Genomic DNA, 18,794 nt, shown 5'->3' with positions numbered 1-18,794 from the left:
ATCGACATTTTGTAGTCTATACATATAGAATCAAATACTTCCGCCATAACAAAATAGATGTTACACTTTCAAAAACACAATTTTCTAGGCAATTTTTTGAAGAGGAGAGAGATAGAGAGGAAAAAAAGGAATCCATGTGATAGGAGAAAGATTGTTGCCTAAGAAAGAAGTGTAACATCTATTTTGTTACAACTATATTTAGAAAGTGTAACATCTATTTTGTTACAGAAGAAGTATACGAGATGATTATACGCTCATACATAATTAAATATACAAAATGATTATACGCTTATAAAGAGTTAAATATACAAAATGATTATACACTCAAGCATATCAGCCACAAAAGCAGAAAGTCTGGCTGAAAAAGAATGCTTTTTTACCTTACTATAGAATATTATCATTAGTTTAAACAACACTTGAATATACAGGAACTATTACATTATTTCTTTGGAAAAATTCACATGAATAATCCGAACTATGAGCGATCTTCCAATAATAATCCCAACTATGGATTATTATAGTATAATCTAAACTAATTGCAATTCTTCCAATTTTGATCCCACTTGACCGGCAACCTGTTAATCAAGTTAATCAAATGATTAAACTTAAGTTTTTTATTATTATATTTAACAAATTTAATTTAGTAAAAATTAAAAAATCAGAAATTAAAAAATAAAAACAAAAATCAGAAAAAAAAAGATCAAAATCTAATTAAACCCCAACCCTCTCTCCCCCTCACTCTCTCTCCTCACCGTCTCTCTCTTCCCCCAACCACCTCCGCCACCACCACCAAACCGGCACTCCTCCCCACTCTCTCTCCTCCCTCGCGTCACCACCGGCACCACCACAGACCTCCTCTCTTCTCTTTTTTTTTTTCTGGATGGGTTTGAATGGGTTTTGGGGTTGGGGTTCGAATGGGTTTTTGGGGTGGCTGAGGTTGCGATGATGTGGTTGTGGGGTTCGAATGGGTTCGACGGTGGGCGGGATCGGGGTTCGAATGGGTTCGACGGTGGGCGGGTGGGGGTGCGATTTGACGGGATGGGGTGGCGGTTTGTGGTTCGATGGGGGTGGGGGTGGTTTGAAGGTGGTGGTGGTGCGATTTGAAGGTGGAGGTGGTGCAATTTGAATGGGTGGGTTGTTTGGGGCTGATTTGGGTCGATTAGAGGTGGTGGTTTTGTGGGGTTATGGGTTCGATGGGGGTGGGGTTGATTTGTAGGAGTGTGGCGGTAGGTGGTGGTTCTAATGGTGGCTAGGGGGTTCGAAGGGTGTGGCGGTGCGGGTGGTGTCGGTGTGTGGTTTTGGTGGTGTCGGTGTATGGTGGTGTCGGTGTGTGGTGCTGGTGGTGGTGCTGTGGTGGTGGTGTTGGTGCGTGGGGTTGGTGTGTGATGCTGGTGCGGTGGTGGTGCTGGTGCGTGGTGCTGGTGCGTGGTGCTGATGCGGTGGTGGTGCTAGTGCGTGGTGCAGTGATGTTGGTTGGGGGTGGAGCCGTGGTGTGGTGGTGGTGGATTGGTGATGATGATTTATGATTGATGATGATGATTTATTAGATAAAAAGAAAAGAAAAAAAAAGGAAAATGAATTTAACCTGTTATAACAAGTTACAATAGGTAAATGGAGTGATATGGGAAGGTAAATGCTTTAGTTAGGATTATACTAGAATAACTCATAGTTAGGATTATTATTGGAAGATGCTCAATAGTTAGGATTATTCATGTGAATTTTTCCTATTTCTTTTCAAAACTCCCGCACATTACAAGTAATTCTACATTCGGACCACACACAAAAGCTACAACAGCATCTGTATGACTGTATCTGACCTTTGTACTATACGTCAAAGGAAGTGTAGTTCCCTGAAGGCCTCATACATTTACAGCCAAGCTACAGGAATTTGGCTCTAAAAAATAGTTCAAAATCTATGTTGTGTACACCTGTAAGTTAATCTTCTAGCTTCAAGCGTACATGTCTGATTTTGTTATACACTGAACCACAGATATACCTTGCCTCCAAGATTGGCTATAGGCCTAGATATACTTTTTTCCACTTTCTCATGACTCATGAGGGCTTAAGAACAAATGTGCCTGCAGCAAGGAAAAGGGATAAGTTGGTAAAGGAAACTGAAGTTTATGTTCACCATATCAAGATTGTCACAGCCTTGCAGGCCTTCTCTATTGCAGAAGTTTAACCCTAGTAGCTAGTAGGGGTATAAATGAGTCAAGCAAAGTCTAACCCTTGTCATGTTCAAGCTCATTTAAATTAGTCAAACTCAAGCTCGAGTTTTTCAGTCAAGCTTAAAATTCTGTTCAAGGTACTTAAGAACTAATGTCTTCAGGCTTGGCTCCATTATCAAGCAATTAAGCTAACAAATGAATTTTCTTATTATATAGCCAGTTTAATTAAACAACCTTGTTTGCTCTTATGAATATACCGTGGCTAAAAAAAATGAGTGTAATTATCATATCAGAAAGATTCAAGTTGATAACAAACTAAAAATTTAAGTTTAATTATAAATTAAAATTTCAGGAAATTTCCACCATATACTTTGAGGTACTTCATAAGGTACCGCTGATATATGCAAATAGTTCAAAAATCTCCCTAAATTATAGCTTAATTTACTGAATACCCTTCAATGCTCTAGTAAAGGTTTCTTCCAATTAGAACCCTCTTTCTCGATGATGTCTTGCCATTCAGAGTTGATTTAAGGCCCTGTCCGGTTGTATAATAAACTTTTTATATTCTGGAATTAAGATTATAAAATTCATCTGATATAGGTTGCATAATAAACTTAAAAATTTGTCATATTTATTTTAAAAAATTAACAACAAAAAACTGAAACCTACTAGGTTTTCAAAAAATAGAACAAAAAGAACAACAAACAATCCCTAAATAAGCGAGTTGTTCATGAGCATAGATAAACTATCCATTTCACTAAAAGATGAACTAGCTCTATATCAAGCCCATTGTTCAAGGGCGCAAATAAGTGAGCAGTAGATGAACCTGATACATGAGTTCATTTCTTTAATGACTAGCCTTATATGCACGCTATGCGCGTGAAGTCAGAGGATGAGTGGTAACTGCTTTGCAGTTTGTAATTTGTTTGATCGGTTTTTCTGTTTTTAATTTTTATTTTAAACTAATAGGGAAGTAGGTGTTGCAGTTTTCTTTTCTAGTTAAGGCTATATTGGTCAAAAAGGGTGGACACATTCATTCTCAAGAGTTCACATATATAATAGAGATGTGTTACATAGGCTCAAACTTGGTTTATTTGTTAGATCGATGATAGAAACGAGTTTTAGGAAAGCTTGAATTTCAAACGGTTCATCCATATTACCAAGTCATTCACACCCATAAACACTACAAGTATTCTGGAGAAGACTCACCTAAATCTTTTGGAGAATGATGCATCTAAGATTATGACAAACATATGTTACAGCAGTAAAGAGTGCTATCCTTGATATTTGGGCATCCAATAATCAATATGCACACCTACACAGAGCACACAAGAAGAATATCCAGCATGATAAAGCCAAAAGCAAAACATAATCACCTTTGATTTGATAACTATACGCACTGGCAGATGCACACTGACATGTCAATTTGACTTCATCACGGGTTTCCCCGAAATTAATTGTCCACATAGATTTTCTACTCTATTAGATTTTTAATTCAGCAAGGAGGGTTCCTAAATTAACTGGCAACTTGAGGAGTATAGCAACTCAATCACTTCCCACTTTAAGTTGGCAAAGCTAAGATAGCAGCAAATTTAGCAACCCTTAATTTTCCCTCAACTTTCTCATATGCCCCTTAAAAGATATTTTGTAAAAACCATGATATTGGAAAAAATTAATATTTACAGAGGGAAGAATATAAACCTGGTTTTCAATTTATTTGACAAAATCAACGGGCATTATAAACAAAACAAGAACATTAGAATACATGACGTCATATAACATGGAATATGCCTTGTTCAGGAAGACTATTTGTCCCATAATTGGATATTGAGGTCTATTGAATATCGTGTGTTCATACTTCATATAGGGTAGATGACGCACCTGTTAAGGAAAAATTCTCTGTCCATGTGTCAATTCATTTCATTTCAACAGAAGATAATAACATTATCCTGCTAGCTCACTAATTGGTGAACGGTCCATGACACCTGATGCTGTCATTGCATTGCTCTGCAGGACCGGGTCAATATCTGGCAACTTCGGAATCTGCAATCAGTAAGATCATTCTTGTAAGGAAGTTTGTCATAGTCTTGTGAACAACCAATTTCCCAAGCTTGGGAAACTAATACTCACTGCCAAAGTCAAAATCTATGCCTGTAAAGTGTAAACCAAGCCCATAAAGTTGTTAATAGTTGGATTTGGTATATGAGAATAGGCCCCTAGATGTGGCTGGCATAGGATTGCCAGACTGAAGCACTAAAAGATTGGACGTTAGACCAGGCTCATCTTAAGTGATCTAATCCCTGCAATGCAGCGATAAGCAATGAAGCACGGAAACCTTGGGGACCCAGAGGTTTCCCCGATTCCCTTCAGAAATTTCAATACGACAATGGCTGGAACATGAGGCTTCCCTGATTTCAAAATGTTTTCTGTTTCCAAAACCCCACACAGTGCGTGCTACACAGGCTAATTTATAAAAAAAAATATAAAAAGCATACATACTTGAGCTAAAATATCTATAGTCCGTCGTAAGAGTCGAGCTAGATCTCCCTCATCCATTGGGCAATCCATCATAATTTCTCGCCAAGTCAGACCAGAGGCCCAGGCTTCTACCATACCAGAGAATTGGCTATCCAAGCAGCAAGATATCTGCAGTCAGAGAATGTGGTAGATAAGCCATTCAGGATTTCAAGGACCAGCAAATTATAAGACAATAATTCCTCTGCTTCACTGTTATTCACCTAGTTGAAAAAACATGCATATTAGAAATCAAATAATTCCCAATAGTAACAACTAAAGGTTTTAGTGAATTGTTCAAAAAATTCCCAGAGTCATGATGGATAATGGGGACAGTTAATCTGAACAGGGCAAAACAGAAAGTAGGACAGTCAAAGCAAGGTATGGGGACTATGGCTTTTTCCCGATCAAACAATAACAGCATGATTGCAAGTCTATAAGGCACCTGTACATCATGTTTGTCTTGAAGCTGCAAAAGATAATTCCTTGGCTCTTCCAAAAAATTTATAATGTTGATCACAGTGGAAGAAGGCTCATACAGAAAGCTGCAGCCAGTAAAAAGAAGATTTCAGCATCTGAATGGTGAATAAGAAAAATTCAGAGCATCTCAAAACAATCATACTTGCTGGCTTATGAGATAAAGAAGTTGTGTTGCTTATGCAGTTTCTTCATATATTATACTTCACATGCATGAAATGGTAAAACTTGGAAAACAGAGCCAGTGTGCAGTTTAAAGGCAGGTCATCAAATTAAACCAAAAACTAAGTGAAAGTATGAACCCAACTGGACTGTTATCTTGCTCGAAAAGGAACGATAGTGCTGCCAATACGTTGGTATAGATTACACACCATAGACAGTAGCCTAGACAAGTGCACTCCCATGGAGAAAGGAAACATCTATAAGCTATGAATCAGCTTCCCTACGAAAGTTTGCCAGAAAGCAAGCACAATCATCAAGTCTGGAAAGTGAAGCAACTTTCACAGGAAATTTGGCAACCAAACACCTCATAATGATTACACTTGAAATATCTAGCATATGAGCAAGAGCTAGAATACTAAAAGCAAATAAGGTCAAACACATCTTCGCCATTTTGGAAACAACAACAATTTCAAGGATTAGTATTACAAAAAACGACAAGATAATAAACCTGTTATTCTTCCATGGTCGGAGTTTTATCCCATCACAAACTAGGCTCCCACAGACAGCTGCTAGTTGTGCTGGTTTTAAGTCCACCAGTACTCTGTTTCGGAGAACCATTGCCAGCCAAAGTTCATTTTCCCCTCGAATTGCAGATGCAGTTTCTCCCAGAGGAAATATCACATTTGTGTTGATATCTAATGCCCTAGTTTCATGGATAACATTGCTAATCTGGTAAAGAAGGAAAGAAAGACCAGGTCAAAATTTCATTCACATTGTAGAAGCAAAAGCCAAAATCAGTCTTAGAAAGATTACTACTAAATAGGGTATTTTTCAGAAACATGAACCTAATAAATACACAAGAAACAACGAAGGGAAAACGGAGAAGTGATGAGAGACCCTCAAACCCTAAATCCACGGAGGAAATGTAGGATACAACCACCACCCCTTTCTAATGAGGACGCTACCAAAGCAGGGTCTGAGAAGGGGCATCTGTGGCCTTACCCCTGCATAGTTACGGTGTTTCAAGAAAATGTAGGTAATTGGTTTAAAATATTTAATTCTGTGCAACAGCGACCTTGTTTCCCTCCATCCCCAATACACAATTAACCTCTTGGGCACCATAGCTGATACCTCAAAAAAACACTAGTATCAACATTGGAATATACCAAGGCCATTTCACAATTTAAATATTAGAACGGGAGTTCAAGTTTGTCAATGCCAATAATTGTTTCTCAGAGAAAGAAATCAAGAAAGTACTCACCCCTTTCAAACAAAACAAAAAAGTATAAGCCAGATTCCAAGAGTTCCCAGCAAAGGGTCTAGGTAGGTCGAGTAACTCAAGTTGAGGTTTAGAAGCTAATTATGTCACTGTTGAAGTACTAAATACTTAAGTTGCGGTTAAAATATGATTATATGAGGGTTATTTAATGTAACTAGTGTAACTCCCGTAAGTAAATTTGAAACCGTGCCATGTACCAAAAACGTGTGCTAAATTATATATATATAAAATTATAAATTCTTTTATTTTTGATAAGGTAATGAGAAACCTTGACAAATTAGGGGGTAACAAAGGGATCCTAAATTGCCAAGGGTGAGAATCGATCCCAAGACATCCTGGAACCGGGAGGGAAGCTCTAACCAATAGGCTATCTCTCACTCTCTATAAAATTATAAATATAGTGTAACCGAAGATGAATGGATTAGTTACATGCTTATGAGAATACTCATGACTCTAATAATCTGCACTCTAGTTATATTATAAGTTTCATTTTACATACTTCCTTTATTCTTTAATAATCACTACATTTGGACTTTTACACTATGCACACACTCTCCTTTGACCATTTACATACATACATACATACACACACACACACACACACACACACACGTAAGGATAAACATAATTACGTGCATCTTGTTAGATTTATAATTCTTACTTATATGTAATTGACGATATGACTGGTCAAAGCCGTATGTTGGGAGGCATAAAATTTACATGTAAAATAAAGAACGGAGAAAGAATATGCTTACAATTGTTCTTGGAAAGAAGATAAATTAACAAAAAGAAAAGGTATTAAATGATTGGCACAAGATAAAAGGGTGAGATATTAAATCAATGGAGGAAAACTGTTAAACTTAAAGTGACTTTGAAAAGACTAATTACTTTTTTCCCTTTTACATTTTTAAAAAAGCGTGAGCATGACATGAGTCACTGAATATCTTTGTTTCTACAGAATAGGATATAGAATTCTCAACAAGCTGAGAAAGTATGTACCCAGGAAAAGGTCAGTTGTTCACCATCAATCTTTTTGCTATTTTGCCATATTCTTTTTTCCTGTTATATTTGCTCTAAAACTTTAAATTGGCTAGAGGAGCTTCGAGGCATTACCTGCAAAAACTCTTTCCATCCCGAGGGTTCAATCTGCTCAATTCGATCAATCAAGCGTTTCTCTCTGCTCTTCAGGCGCTTAATCTTTCCCACGGTTATCTTTGACATATCAACAATTTTCTTGTATTCTCTGAAGCCTTCTGTACGAGTTATCTTTTTCTTCAAGTGTGAAACTTTGTTTCTTTGCTTCCTGTAGCATTCTACTGCCTCAAGTTGTGCTGGTGACATGAGTGATGCCTAACACAAAAGATAGCATTAAAAGTTTCCCCTTCGAGAACATTGAAGCTCAAGATAAACAAGTACAGCAAATTTCAAGTATGACACGAAAGAAGCAGAAAGCTAAAATGAATCACAATACAGCCATATAAAAATTGGAAATACAAAAAACGATAAAATAAAAACGATCAGCCATATAATTTATCACCTTATCTTCTTCAGGTAGGCTACTCAACATCGGAACATTTAAACTCCAAGACCATGTCTCCAGGGATCCTTCCATACTCCATAAACTGCCGAGTTCAGAATCAACAAGTTTGGTCCACTCCATTCCTTCCTTATCAAGAAGCATGGTCATGATTTCCTTTGGCAAAGCATCACCTTCATTCAAAGCCATATTTGGAAAACCTGTTTTGTATACTGCTTTGACCCACTTTTCAGTGAAAAGATACCAAGAATTATCTGAACCGAGAGCGACATGATAAGAAGGCTCGAAACATGGCAGCCTTCCAGCAGCACCGGTACTTAGTTCTTTGTCCACTATGTTCAGCTTAAATGAATCATCGTTCTGCACCTGTCAGCATAAAAACAGGCAAAATGTACAGAATTTCGTGTCAATCGTTCAGAACCATAGACACAAACAAGTCCAAGGTCGAGAATCGGCATGCCACTCAATTTCTCATATAGTTTTTTGTGTACATATAATTGAACTTCATAATTAAATAGTCAAAGACAAACCAAAGATAAGCTTATGGTGTAAAAGGTTCCTGAGAATTATTTAGCTCTCATTTTCTGTTGACAAAGAGTTTTCCTGTTTCCAGTAGAAACTAGGTAAGATAAACAGAGACCCATACCACTTAAGGACTTTCTAACAAACTTATATAGTGGAACTTGAGGCATTTTCTGCAAGGGATATATCATTAATAAGAAGCACATTTTTGAAGGTGAAAAGGAAATGCAGATAGATATATAGATGTGTGCAAATACAAGTCATCAACCAGCCAACTGTGCAAAGCCATTGCCTAAGGGAACCCATTAGACTCAAAGCCATAAGACAATAACAGATAAATCCAGCTAAACCTTTGGTTAACATTAGACCTAAACTTCAGATTCAACATCTGGAGCGATGCATATAAAAACTTAAAAGAAAATTATGAATCTTGAATAACAAGCAAACAGAGAGAAAACCACATAAAAAAAAAAAATACACAAATAAGAAAGTGCGTCTTCCAAGAAAGGATTTGTAAACATCATTGTTTGGATAGTGAACCATCAACGAGGAAATAACTAAAGGCCATCACCAGTTTGATAAAAAAAAAGATGCATCAACACGTGGGGTTACCTTTATTTAAGTGGTTTAGAGATGTAGAGTTTGCAGTAAAGGTTATATTCTTTAGACTGGATGAGAAGCTTAAACAAGATGCATTCATTAGTAGTACCAACTCGAGAGTTAAAATGTAACAAAACATAGTTAAGAGGTCCATAGAGAAAAGACAGATAACTAAGTGGGTAGGCATATTCCATAGAAGAAAGCTTCGAGAAGTGAAAATGTGACATGGATATGATTAAAATCAGCATGCGCCACTTTCTCTGTGCTTAAGTTTAGCACAATGTTTCATAATGGCTTCTACAGGAGAAAGTTAAACCATGGAACATAAAAGGCCACCTCAAAGGTAAATGTATAAGTTCGAAAAAGAGAAACAAAAGCAGCAGAACTACATAATGAATACATGAAATTATAGCATCGTAACTCGACAAAAGTGCTAGACGGAGGAGAATTGTACACTCACAAGGTTCTTTATTTTCGATCCATCAAGTGAATGAACCTCTGTCAAGTATACAGCAATGATGGAGTGCTCAACACCATCAGTATCTTTGTATTCCAGACACAAAAAAGGTAAGGATTCATTTCCCGACTCCTTCAATGAAGGTTTTATAGAAGACATCCTCTCCAATTCCATCCTTCGTCGATATTCAACTCGGAGACGTTTTTCTTCCTGATAAAAGACATGAGCACCTTTTAGATGTTTTTTTTAAAGGAACCTTTTAGATTTTCTAACTGTACATCACATCAATATGCATTAATTAAATTAAATTAGAATCCTAGAGCATAGATATCAGCCACTAGAACATATTTAGCACATCGAGTATACAGTGGTAGAAGAAAACAAATTTGTTGTGATCATTTCCCTACTCCTGCAAATGCTAGATGAACTTCCAAGTCAACATTACAGCAACTGAGCAGACAAGTTAGTAAGCTTCATCTTTTACATTTTATATCTTTACAAGATTCAGACTTTTCCTTGAAGTAGCAATATAACAAAAGCTCAGGCATCAAGGTCACTTCCATGGCTATTGAGATTACCCTGTTTCTCCTTGACATATAGCTTTGTAGAAGAAACCTGAGAACATTGGTGGAACATTTGTCCTGGACAGTCCATGTTTATATTTTTCTTCCATACTCACCCGAATGCCCGATAGCTTAGTAATGGTCACACCGTCATACTTAGGGATTTCAACTATAAATTTGAATTTTTCAACAACTAATAGCTCAGAAAACAACAAGGCAAGAACAAGGTAAAGTGAATAAGCAGATACCATTTCCCAACCACTGTGAGAACTTTTAAGGATAACGTTTAAGAAATAACAGGAAAAAAAGAGGATTCATAAAGCACCATACCCTTAATTCTTCCTGCAAACCAGATATCTCTTGATACGCAGATTCTGGCAGCAATTTCCTGATTTTCCTATCAAATGCATCCTCACTGACTTCAGCAAATAATAACTCTATTTCTTTCTGAATTCTGCTAAGCTCCTCTTTTGAAGCAAGCATTACATTGCTCCCAAGATAGTTGCCAAAACTTTGCTCAACTAGCTTCCTTGCTTCTTCCAATGTTCGTCCTGCTTGTGAAATCCTGATGCCATCTGCTTCATTCGATCGCCGAGTAACTTTTGCCCCCTATGAAAGACTCAACACGTATGTCAACCCAAAAGAAGAAGTAGCTAGAGTATAAGTGATGATAGTGGAAGCATACCCCAAGAAGGTTCAGAACCATTCCATATGAAGCAGTAAACTGTGAAACAAGAGGCTCAACACCCGAAAATAGAAGCTCGCAGGATTCTTCAGCACCTTCAAAAGGACTCTGAATAAGCACTACATGACCCTTTTCATCTATCCCTCGGCGTCCAGCTCGGCCTGCCATCTGAAGCAGCTCATTGGATCTTAGTTGGATACGTCCAGCTTCACTCCTTTTGCTGAGAGAAGCAATCACAGCTGTTCTAGCGGGCATGTTAATCCCAGCAGCAAGCGTTTCCGTGGCAAAAACAACCTTAATGAGGCCCCGCTGAAAAAGCTCTTCTATAAACGATTTCCAGAGGGGAAGACAGCCAGCATGATGCGCAGCAACACCCTGTCGGAGGCCCTTTACAGCAGCTTCTCTGACAGCATCAGGATACTTGATACGAAACCGTTTCAGGGCCAAATCCATTTCAACTTTCTCACACTCATCTAGAAGCTTGGAACCATCAAGATATTGGACAGCAGCGTCACAACCTTTTCTGCTAAAAATAAACCAAATTGCAGGTAGCATATCCCTTCCTCTAAGATGTTCCAGTGTATCTTCAACCTGAGGAACCTAAAGCATGAAAAGCTTCTCCAGTTATTTCATCAAATCTCAAATTAAACAGTCAGAGAAGGAAAAGAAAGCAAACAAGCTGTAAGTTAAGCATTGAAGAAGTCAGCCATATGGAAAAGATTGATGACTACAGGGGCATACTAGTGAACGCCGGATCATGTTTATGTCATTTTTTGACAGAGAAGACTGTCCAGCAGAGATACCATACTCCTCATAGATCAAATCACTTTCATCCTTGCGTCTTCTGGAATTTCTACGCCTAGAACCCTCATCTTTGTAAGATTTCTCCCCAGAAGCATAAAGGCGTAAATAGTTGACTGAAAGCTTCCTGTATCAAGGCATAGTACCAGTGGAGAACAGTTAGGGTCACAGGCCAACAGCCAGAGGCCATATAAAATTGCATGTGCAGAAATAGTCAGATAGTTGTGTGAAGAAAGAACTTTTCAAACAACTGACAACTTGAAAGCAGAAGTGCAACTAAAATAATCATAGGGTGCTCAAAAAAAGACAAAGTTTACACCACGTCCAGCAACCATGCATGTTGGGTACCTCTTATTCTTCACGCTTTTACTTTCATTGAGTAACCGAACATATAATTAATTGACAGATGACATTAAACAATATTTATTTTCTTTATTAACACTGTAAATGTGAGTGTACTTAATAGAACTTTCAAAGAAGATAGACTATCTGTAATCTGCTCCTAATTTAAAGCTTTATAGAACTGAAGAAGAGAGCTACCTGTTCATACTTGTCCCTTTCTCATCAAGAAGAGGAAGTAAAGAGCTCTTCGTAGAAAAAAACCACGTCAATGGTACAGGACGTTTCGATGATGTTACCAATTCTGTTTTACCATGAATCTAAATAGAAACATAAGGATATCAATATATCATATTCATATTAGACCATGGACTCATGATATAAAGAGTATATACTGACCAAACCTGGATAACCATAACCCGTGCAGCCATGCAATTGATATCCTTCAAACGACTTATATATAAATGAATTAAGTAAGAATCAAAATACTATACATTAGCCTAAACTTTCCAGTAAATCACTTTCAAAAAGAAATTATAAAAGAAAGGAAACCCAAGGGTAGGACAATGACAATCCATTCGATATAGTCATTTATTCATGTGATACTTTGAGTGTAGCAAAATCATGTTACTTTTACTTCAGGGTCCAGACTCCAATCAGGTCAAATCTGTCCACCAGAATCGACCCAAAAAGGTTTGGAATGGATATGGACTCCAAAATTTTACGTTAAATCTATTTCTGAATGAATAGAGCCTTTTAGAGTCCAAAATTTAGAAAACTTAAATAGAGCCTTTTAGAGTCCTGTGTTCACTTCTTACTTCCAACACTTCCTATTTATGGCAATATCAAGTTAATTGCAACACTACTTTTGGCATTGTGTTCTCTCTATCTCTCTCTTCATCACATGGGTCTCGTTTTTAATTCTCTCTATCTTTCTCCTTTCATTGGTTCCCATTTTATCCCCTATGCTGCAAGTAAAAGTGAACAAAGGAAGTATATTTCTCCACATTTTTTATTGATGAAAGTTAAAATATAAGTATATAAGATGTGAGGGTACTAATGTAATGATATTTAATTACTTTGACCTTCTCCAATCTCCATAATAGCTTTATGTAAAATGTTCTTGCAATAATATATAGAATCCATGTTTGTGCTAATTAATCTTTAAGGTTTGAGGTACACTCTAACTTAGTGGTTGTTTAGATTCTCTAACAATCATGGTCTATAAAATACAAATTTTGCAGTGCTTAGGAAGTATTCAAAATGCCACATAAGGTAGAACTTACTAGGAAATCTAGGTAAACAATTTACCCCGTTTTGCAAGAAGTATAACATTGTGTTTTGTTTTGTTAACCAAAAACTGTTTTCCCCAAGAAGTGGAATTTTTTATGCTTCATTTGCTTAAAAAACACTTTACAACTAAATATAAACTTTTAGTTTCCTCATATTAAAAGCAAAATAATTCTAAGTGCACTTTGGATACAGTAGCATTTCCTACTCTTATCCTATCTTTATTGCTATTACATAACAACGTGCCAATCCACATTTTTTATGCTAGACATCCTAATAATATTTTCCTGTTGTGCATAATATTCTTAAAATAACCTAAAGAGAAAAGAACTCGTGGGAATTGGTCAAGAAAGGGCAGTATAGATTTGAGATGTCAACAACAGGAGAAGTGCTTAAGTAATACTTTCGGCCTATGAAATCCTCATGCATCAACAGTACCTGGCCGATCCAACCAGCTAACTCATCAGGATTTGCAACGGTTGCTGATAGACAAATAAGCTGAACTTCTTTTGGGCAATAAATAACCTAATGATTTGCAAAAAGAAAAGGTGAGTAGTAGCAAAACATAAGGAACCACAGGGAGAAAGTGAGAGGGCAAACCAACATACTGTCTCCTCCCAAACAGTACCGCGAGATATGTCACTTAAATAATGTACTTCATCCAAAACAATTACATCAACATCAAATAGCCCACTGCCAGAAGAAACAACTCCAACACTGCAATGATACGAACTAAAGACTGTTACAGGGGCCCAACTGGCTGACAGCATAAAAGTGATCAGTGGTCACAGATTCGCATAAAGTTGCATACGACCAAGAATTACAATATCTAGCACCGAGAATAGGGTCAGGCCATTGGCGACCAAGTCGCATCCAGAATACTTTAAAACCTATATGGTCATAACCCCTTATAGCAATTTATATGTCTAGCTACACACAAAAAACACAATATGTTCTTTACACTAGGACAATGCATTAAAAGATGAGTAGAGACATGCTTGGAAATTCATCAAAGATTAAGTTCAATAAATCAGATGATCATTATCAGCCGGCAAACAAAGGAAATACTGAAGTAGAAGTGTGCAAATGTGATTGACAAAGTCTCAAACATAGAATCACAAGGCAGCTACATCACTCTTAAACATTTTATTCTAAATGTTATATAGGGGAACATGACAAGACACTTACACTTCATATTAGACCCATAATGGCCATAATTAACAGAAGTCCTGACTCCCAAACATACTAATTTTGATTCCGCTAATACACACCCTTAGAAGACCCAAGAGGCATCTGAAGCCCAAACCCCAAAAAGATTTTGAACTAAAGTAGACGAGTCTACAGCAAATTTCAAGCAAAGTCAAGCAAAAAGATGTACATATTCCATATTCTTAGGCCTTAGCCATTAAAAGGACACCGTCAATCCCTAATCAACGAGTCAATGACTTATATTTCCAATTTCATTATAACAGCTTTAACAAATCATGGTGTCAAAACAAGGTCGCATCGTATCGTATCGCCTGTGTACCCGCATCGTAAAGGTGTTAAAGAACCGCATTTTAGGCCGGTTTTAGGGATATTTCATGGTTCAAGCCGATATTCAGCGATACGACAAACGCATCATGCACGTTCCCGCATCCCCGTGACCGTTACCGCGACCTTGACCGAAATCGTATTTTCGAACTATGTAACAAATCCTTCTAATTTTCAATTAAGTATCAAAAAAGTCCTTGATATATGCAATAGCTAACTCCCAAACAAAAAAATCTTATTTACCTCAAAAGTGACCAATTAAATAAAAAAAATGACCCAATTTATTCCATAGCTTTTTTTGGCATGGCTAGAATTGAAGACTTAAAACTTCAACAGTGAAGTAAAAAAACTATGTACCTCTGATACAACATGTTCCGCAAAATTTCAGTTGTCATGATCAAAACTTGAGCATCTTTATTAATAGCCGAATCTCCCGTCAAGAGGCCAACATTACTATCTCCAAATGTATCCCTAACATCATCCCAAAAAAACACATATATCCATTAGCAAACTTGATTTATCCCATTAGATTGACTCCCCAAGACAAAAGTTTAGTAAACTATCAAATACTAACTCCATTTCACTATACATGCATCATTTTTGTCTTGTTATGTGTATTACATATTCCGCTTTTGTTTAATACCTCTCTTTGAAACACAATCACATGAGTTTAAAATGCAATCACAACACTCTCGCTCCTCACCCTTGGTTTGGGTGCCATATAAAAAGTGCATATAATGGTGTATTAGTTTAGCCTTCACATTAGACTCGTTTCAATCCCTAGATTTAAGATACTAACTTTCAATAATATTTATTGATATATAATCAAAGCTATTAATGGTTAGAACTTGTCCGGGAGACCTTGAAAAAGCAAACGGATAAACTAATACCGAAACTCGCGGAATTTTTGATTCGACAGGGCTTTAAGTGGAGTAGTATAGAACAGCCGCTTTCCTTTAGCTACGGTGGCAACCGCCGCAGCCTCTGCTATTAACGTTTTCCCACTACTTGTCGGTGCAGAAACCACCACCGAAGAACCTCTCAGAAATGCTTTTATAGCCAGTCTCTAAACATTTTAAAAGATAATCCAATAATCAATGGTGTAAATTGTCAAACACAATAAATACGCAAATTGAACCAAAAGTACATAACATAAATAAATAAAAAACTTCGAAAAACCTGAAATTTGTCGATACGGAAATCGTAAATGGAGGCGAGTTCATCGACGTCAATAAATCCAGAACCAAATTCTTTAACTTCATCACACAATTTCTGAACTCTCTCTAACTTAGAATCATTGCTACTCCAGAACGACGCGTTTAGTTCAGCTTCCTGAGTGTCGACTTCGTCGTCTTCCTCCAAGTCGCCGGAAATTCCCGTAACATCGCCGGAAATTTCATCATATTCTTCGGCAGCTTCATCATCTTCGTCGTCGAATTCATCTTCGTCGGCGTCGGAAAGTTGGTTTTCGACGGAAGAGAGGGAGTTTGGGGATTGAAAGGAGGGGTGAAATTGGGAAATGCGAAGTAATTTGGGGGAACAAAACCCTAATTTGGAGTATTGGATTGTTGAGGATGAATGAGAAGAAGGGAGAAGTGTAAAGGAGGAGAGAGAAAGTGGAGTGAAGGTGGAAGTAATTTGGAGGAGTGTGTTCATGGCGCGAGAGATTTTCCCGTTGCTGAACTAATTTTTTCCCCCCTCCTGAAACCCGCCGCTCAAATTCAATCTCTAAAAATTTACAAAATTATCATGTTTTCTGTCTAGATATTTTAAGAAAGCGACGTCGTTTCAGGCTTCTTTGGAGTAGATAATATGTGCTTGTGTTGTTTTTTGTTTGACTTTGATGATGTGGCAAAGAGAACTATTTCGATTCTTCTTCTGGTTACTTGTATTCCCCGGACCAAACTTCATCACGGCCACCACTAATTTTGTGATATCTCAAAATTCTCAATTGGTATTAGGTTTTTTCAAGGAAGAATTGATTTAAACAGTTACCATTAAGAGCGTCTTGACAAAAATAGTTTCAATTATAGTTTTTATTGTTCAGTCCCAATTATGCGGGCTGTTCTATAAAAACGGTTCAGGTTAACCAGTAATCGATTTAAGAGGTAATTTTTTTAAAAAAAATAAAATCTTTCCCCGTCATCCACCCTCTTCCCTTCCCTTGTTGAGTGCTAACCTCCTACGACCTCCCCTCCCCCTCCCCTGCTGACCCACTGCCACCTCCCCCTTCCCTTGCTGATTGTTGACCTCCTGCCACCTCCCCTCCACTTCCCCTCCCCTGCCACCTCCCCTCTACTCCCCCTCCCCTACCACCTTCGATCCTTCCCTCCACTTCCCTTCCCCTACCAACAATACTTCTACTTCTACAAGCACAACTCCTAACAACAACGACAATAATAACAATAACAATAGTGGAAATTCTCCCTCCATTTACCATGAGATCGACCTAATTATGAACTCACTCACCTTTGATTTTAATTCTCATTTGTTGAAAAGAAGCAGGCCCGTAATCATTTTGGATGGCTTAATCATAATATTATTAATAAAATTTAAGTAAATCACTCACAACTTTCTCTCATTTGTTCATTCGTGAAAAAGAAAGAAAACAAATTATGGGTTCTAATCTTTCTTATAATTTGTAATGTTGATGAATTAATTCAACCATGATTTGAGGTGGAGGAGATATGTGACTTTATTGGTACCCGAAAGACAAAACACAGAGTGTGAAAATAAGATCAGAGCGGAACCGATTTTCAAAGCAGGAATGGATCTGAATTTTCAGGTCCTGTTTTTTTTAGTGTTTATCTTTGATATTAAGGGTTGGGTTCAATATGTGTGTAAGTTGCTAAATACACACAAATTTTGCTAACGTATTGTTTAGGTTGAGGAATTTGGAAGGTAATGAAGGGGATTATCGTAAACATTGTTATGTTTGCTGGAAAATTGCAAGCTCGCTCTTAACTACGCTTCTTTCGAAGTTGCTAAATGTTAAATGGAGTTTATTCGTGAAATGAGGTGTTTCGAGTGTGGGGGCAGGGGAGGTGGTGGCGGGACAAAGGGTGAGACTTTTAGGATGGATGAGGAGCTGGGGCAGAAGAGTAGTTTCGAAGGCAGGGGAAAGGGTGGTGGGGGAGGGAAAAGGTGGTGGGAGAGGAAAAGGGGTTATGGGGATGGGGGGGGATGGGGTAGTGGGCAGTGGTGACAATTAGGGGAGGTGAGTGAGGAGGGTAATGGAGTGGAAAGGGAGGGGGTTGGGTGGCAGGGGAGATGAGGAGGAGGGAGCAGTGAAGGAAGGAGGGAGAAAAGAGGGAGACGAAGATTGAGAAAAATAAGGAACTTTTTTTTGGCAAGTTTGCTTGCTACAACAGGTTTTTAACCTGCCGGGACTAGTATTGTAAAATACCTTTCAAAGTTGGGACTGAACAATAAAAAACTATAGTTGAGAATGTTTTTGTCAAGGCAACCATAATTGGGACTGATTAAATCATTATTTTTTCTTTTTTTTTTTAAATATAGATTAATGGATCTTGGTTCAAGGTATGGAATGGGAATGGAAACAAATAAATAAGAGGAATTGTAACAATGATTAGGTTTATTAGGTGTTTGGTTCAAGCCATGGAATGAAAATGGAATTGTAACCACTGCCACCCACTAATGTTTTTTTGTTACTTGAGGGGAGGGAATGGTAACATATTGGGGGAGTCCATTACCACCAAGTAATGGTAATGGATTGATGATACGAAACAAAATGAGAGTATGTCGATAATTGATTTCATTTCTTGGAGTCCAAAAATTACTAACCATACATGCTCTAAGTGCTTATTTTGTAACTCATTTTTTTTTCTGACTTGAGCATTTTTAAAA

The 18,794-nt window shown here is 37.5% G+C and overlaps 1 protein-coding gene across 5 annotated transcripts; it reads right to left on the bottom strand.

The window, feature by feature from the left end:
• Positions 1-261: 261 nt before the first annotated feature.
• On the bottom strand, positions 262-16,691 carry LOC104898035 (DExH-box ATP-dependent RNA helicase DExH15 chloroplastic). Of its 5 annotated transcripts, none has more exons than XM_048647629.2 (18): positions 16,107-16,687; positions 15,818-15,993; positions 15,285-15,398; positions 14,003-14,111; positions 13,833-13,919; positions 12,306-12,424; positions 11,706-11,892; positions 10,965-11,564; positions 10,610-10,888; positions 9,720-9,926; positions 8,138-8,503; positions 7,714-7,950; positions 5,830-6,050; positions 5,128-5,227; positions 4,668-4,814; positions 4,050-4,211; positions 3,378-3,483; positions 262-575 (listed from the first exon to the last, which is right to left on the bottom strand). In XM_048647629.2, the coding sequence occupies exons 1-16, from the start codon at positions 16,581-16,583 to the stop codon at positions 4,113-4,115; spliced, it is 3,525 nt and encodes a 1,174-aa protein (XP_048503586.1). In that variant the 5' UTR covers positions 16,584-16,687; the 3' UTR covers positions 262-575; positions 3,378-3,483; positions 4,050-4,112. The 5 variants fall into 5 exon arrangements, with proteins under 5 accessions (XP_048503586.1, XP_010683336.2, XP_048503588.1 ...); XM_010685034.4 differs by lacking the exon at positions 262-575 and adding an exon at positions 1,649-2,078; XM_048647631.2 differs by lacking the exons at positions 262-575; positions 5,128-5,227 and adding an exon at positions 1,649-2,078 and having other exon boundaries at positions 16,107-16,690.
• Positions 16,692-18,794: the final 2,103 nt, after the last annotated feature.

Source organism: Beta vulgaris, chromosome 6 (assembly GCF_026745355.1).
Source record: "Beta vulgaris subsp. vulgaris cultivar EL10 chromosome 6, EL10.2, whole genome shotgun sequence".
In the NCBI taxonomy this organism is placed as follows: Eukaryota; Viridiplantae; Streptophyta; class Magnoliopsida; order Caryophyllales; family Amaranthaceae; genus Beta; species Beta vulgaris.
Note: the sequence above shows the minus strand (reverse complement) of the source record. Positions and strands in the feature narration are given on the sequence as shown.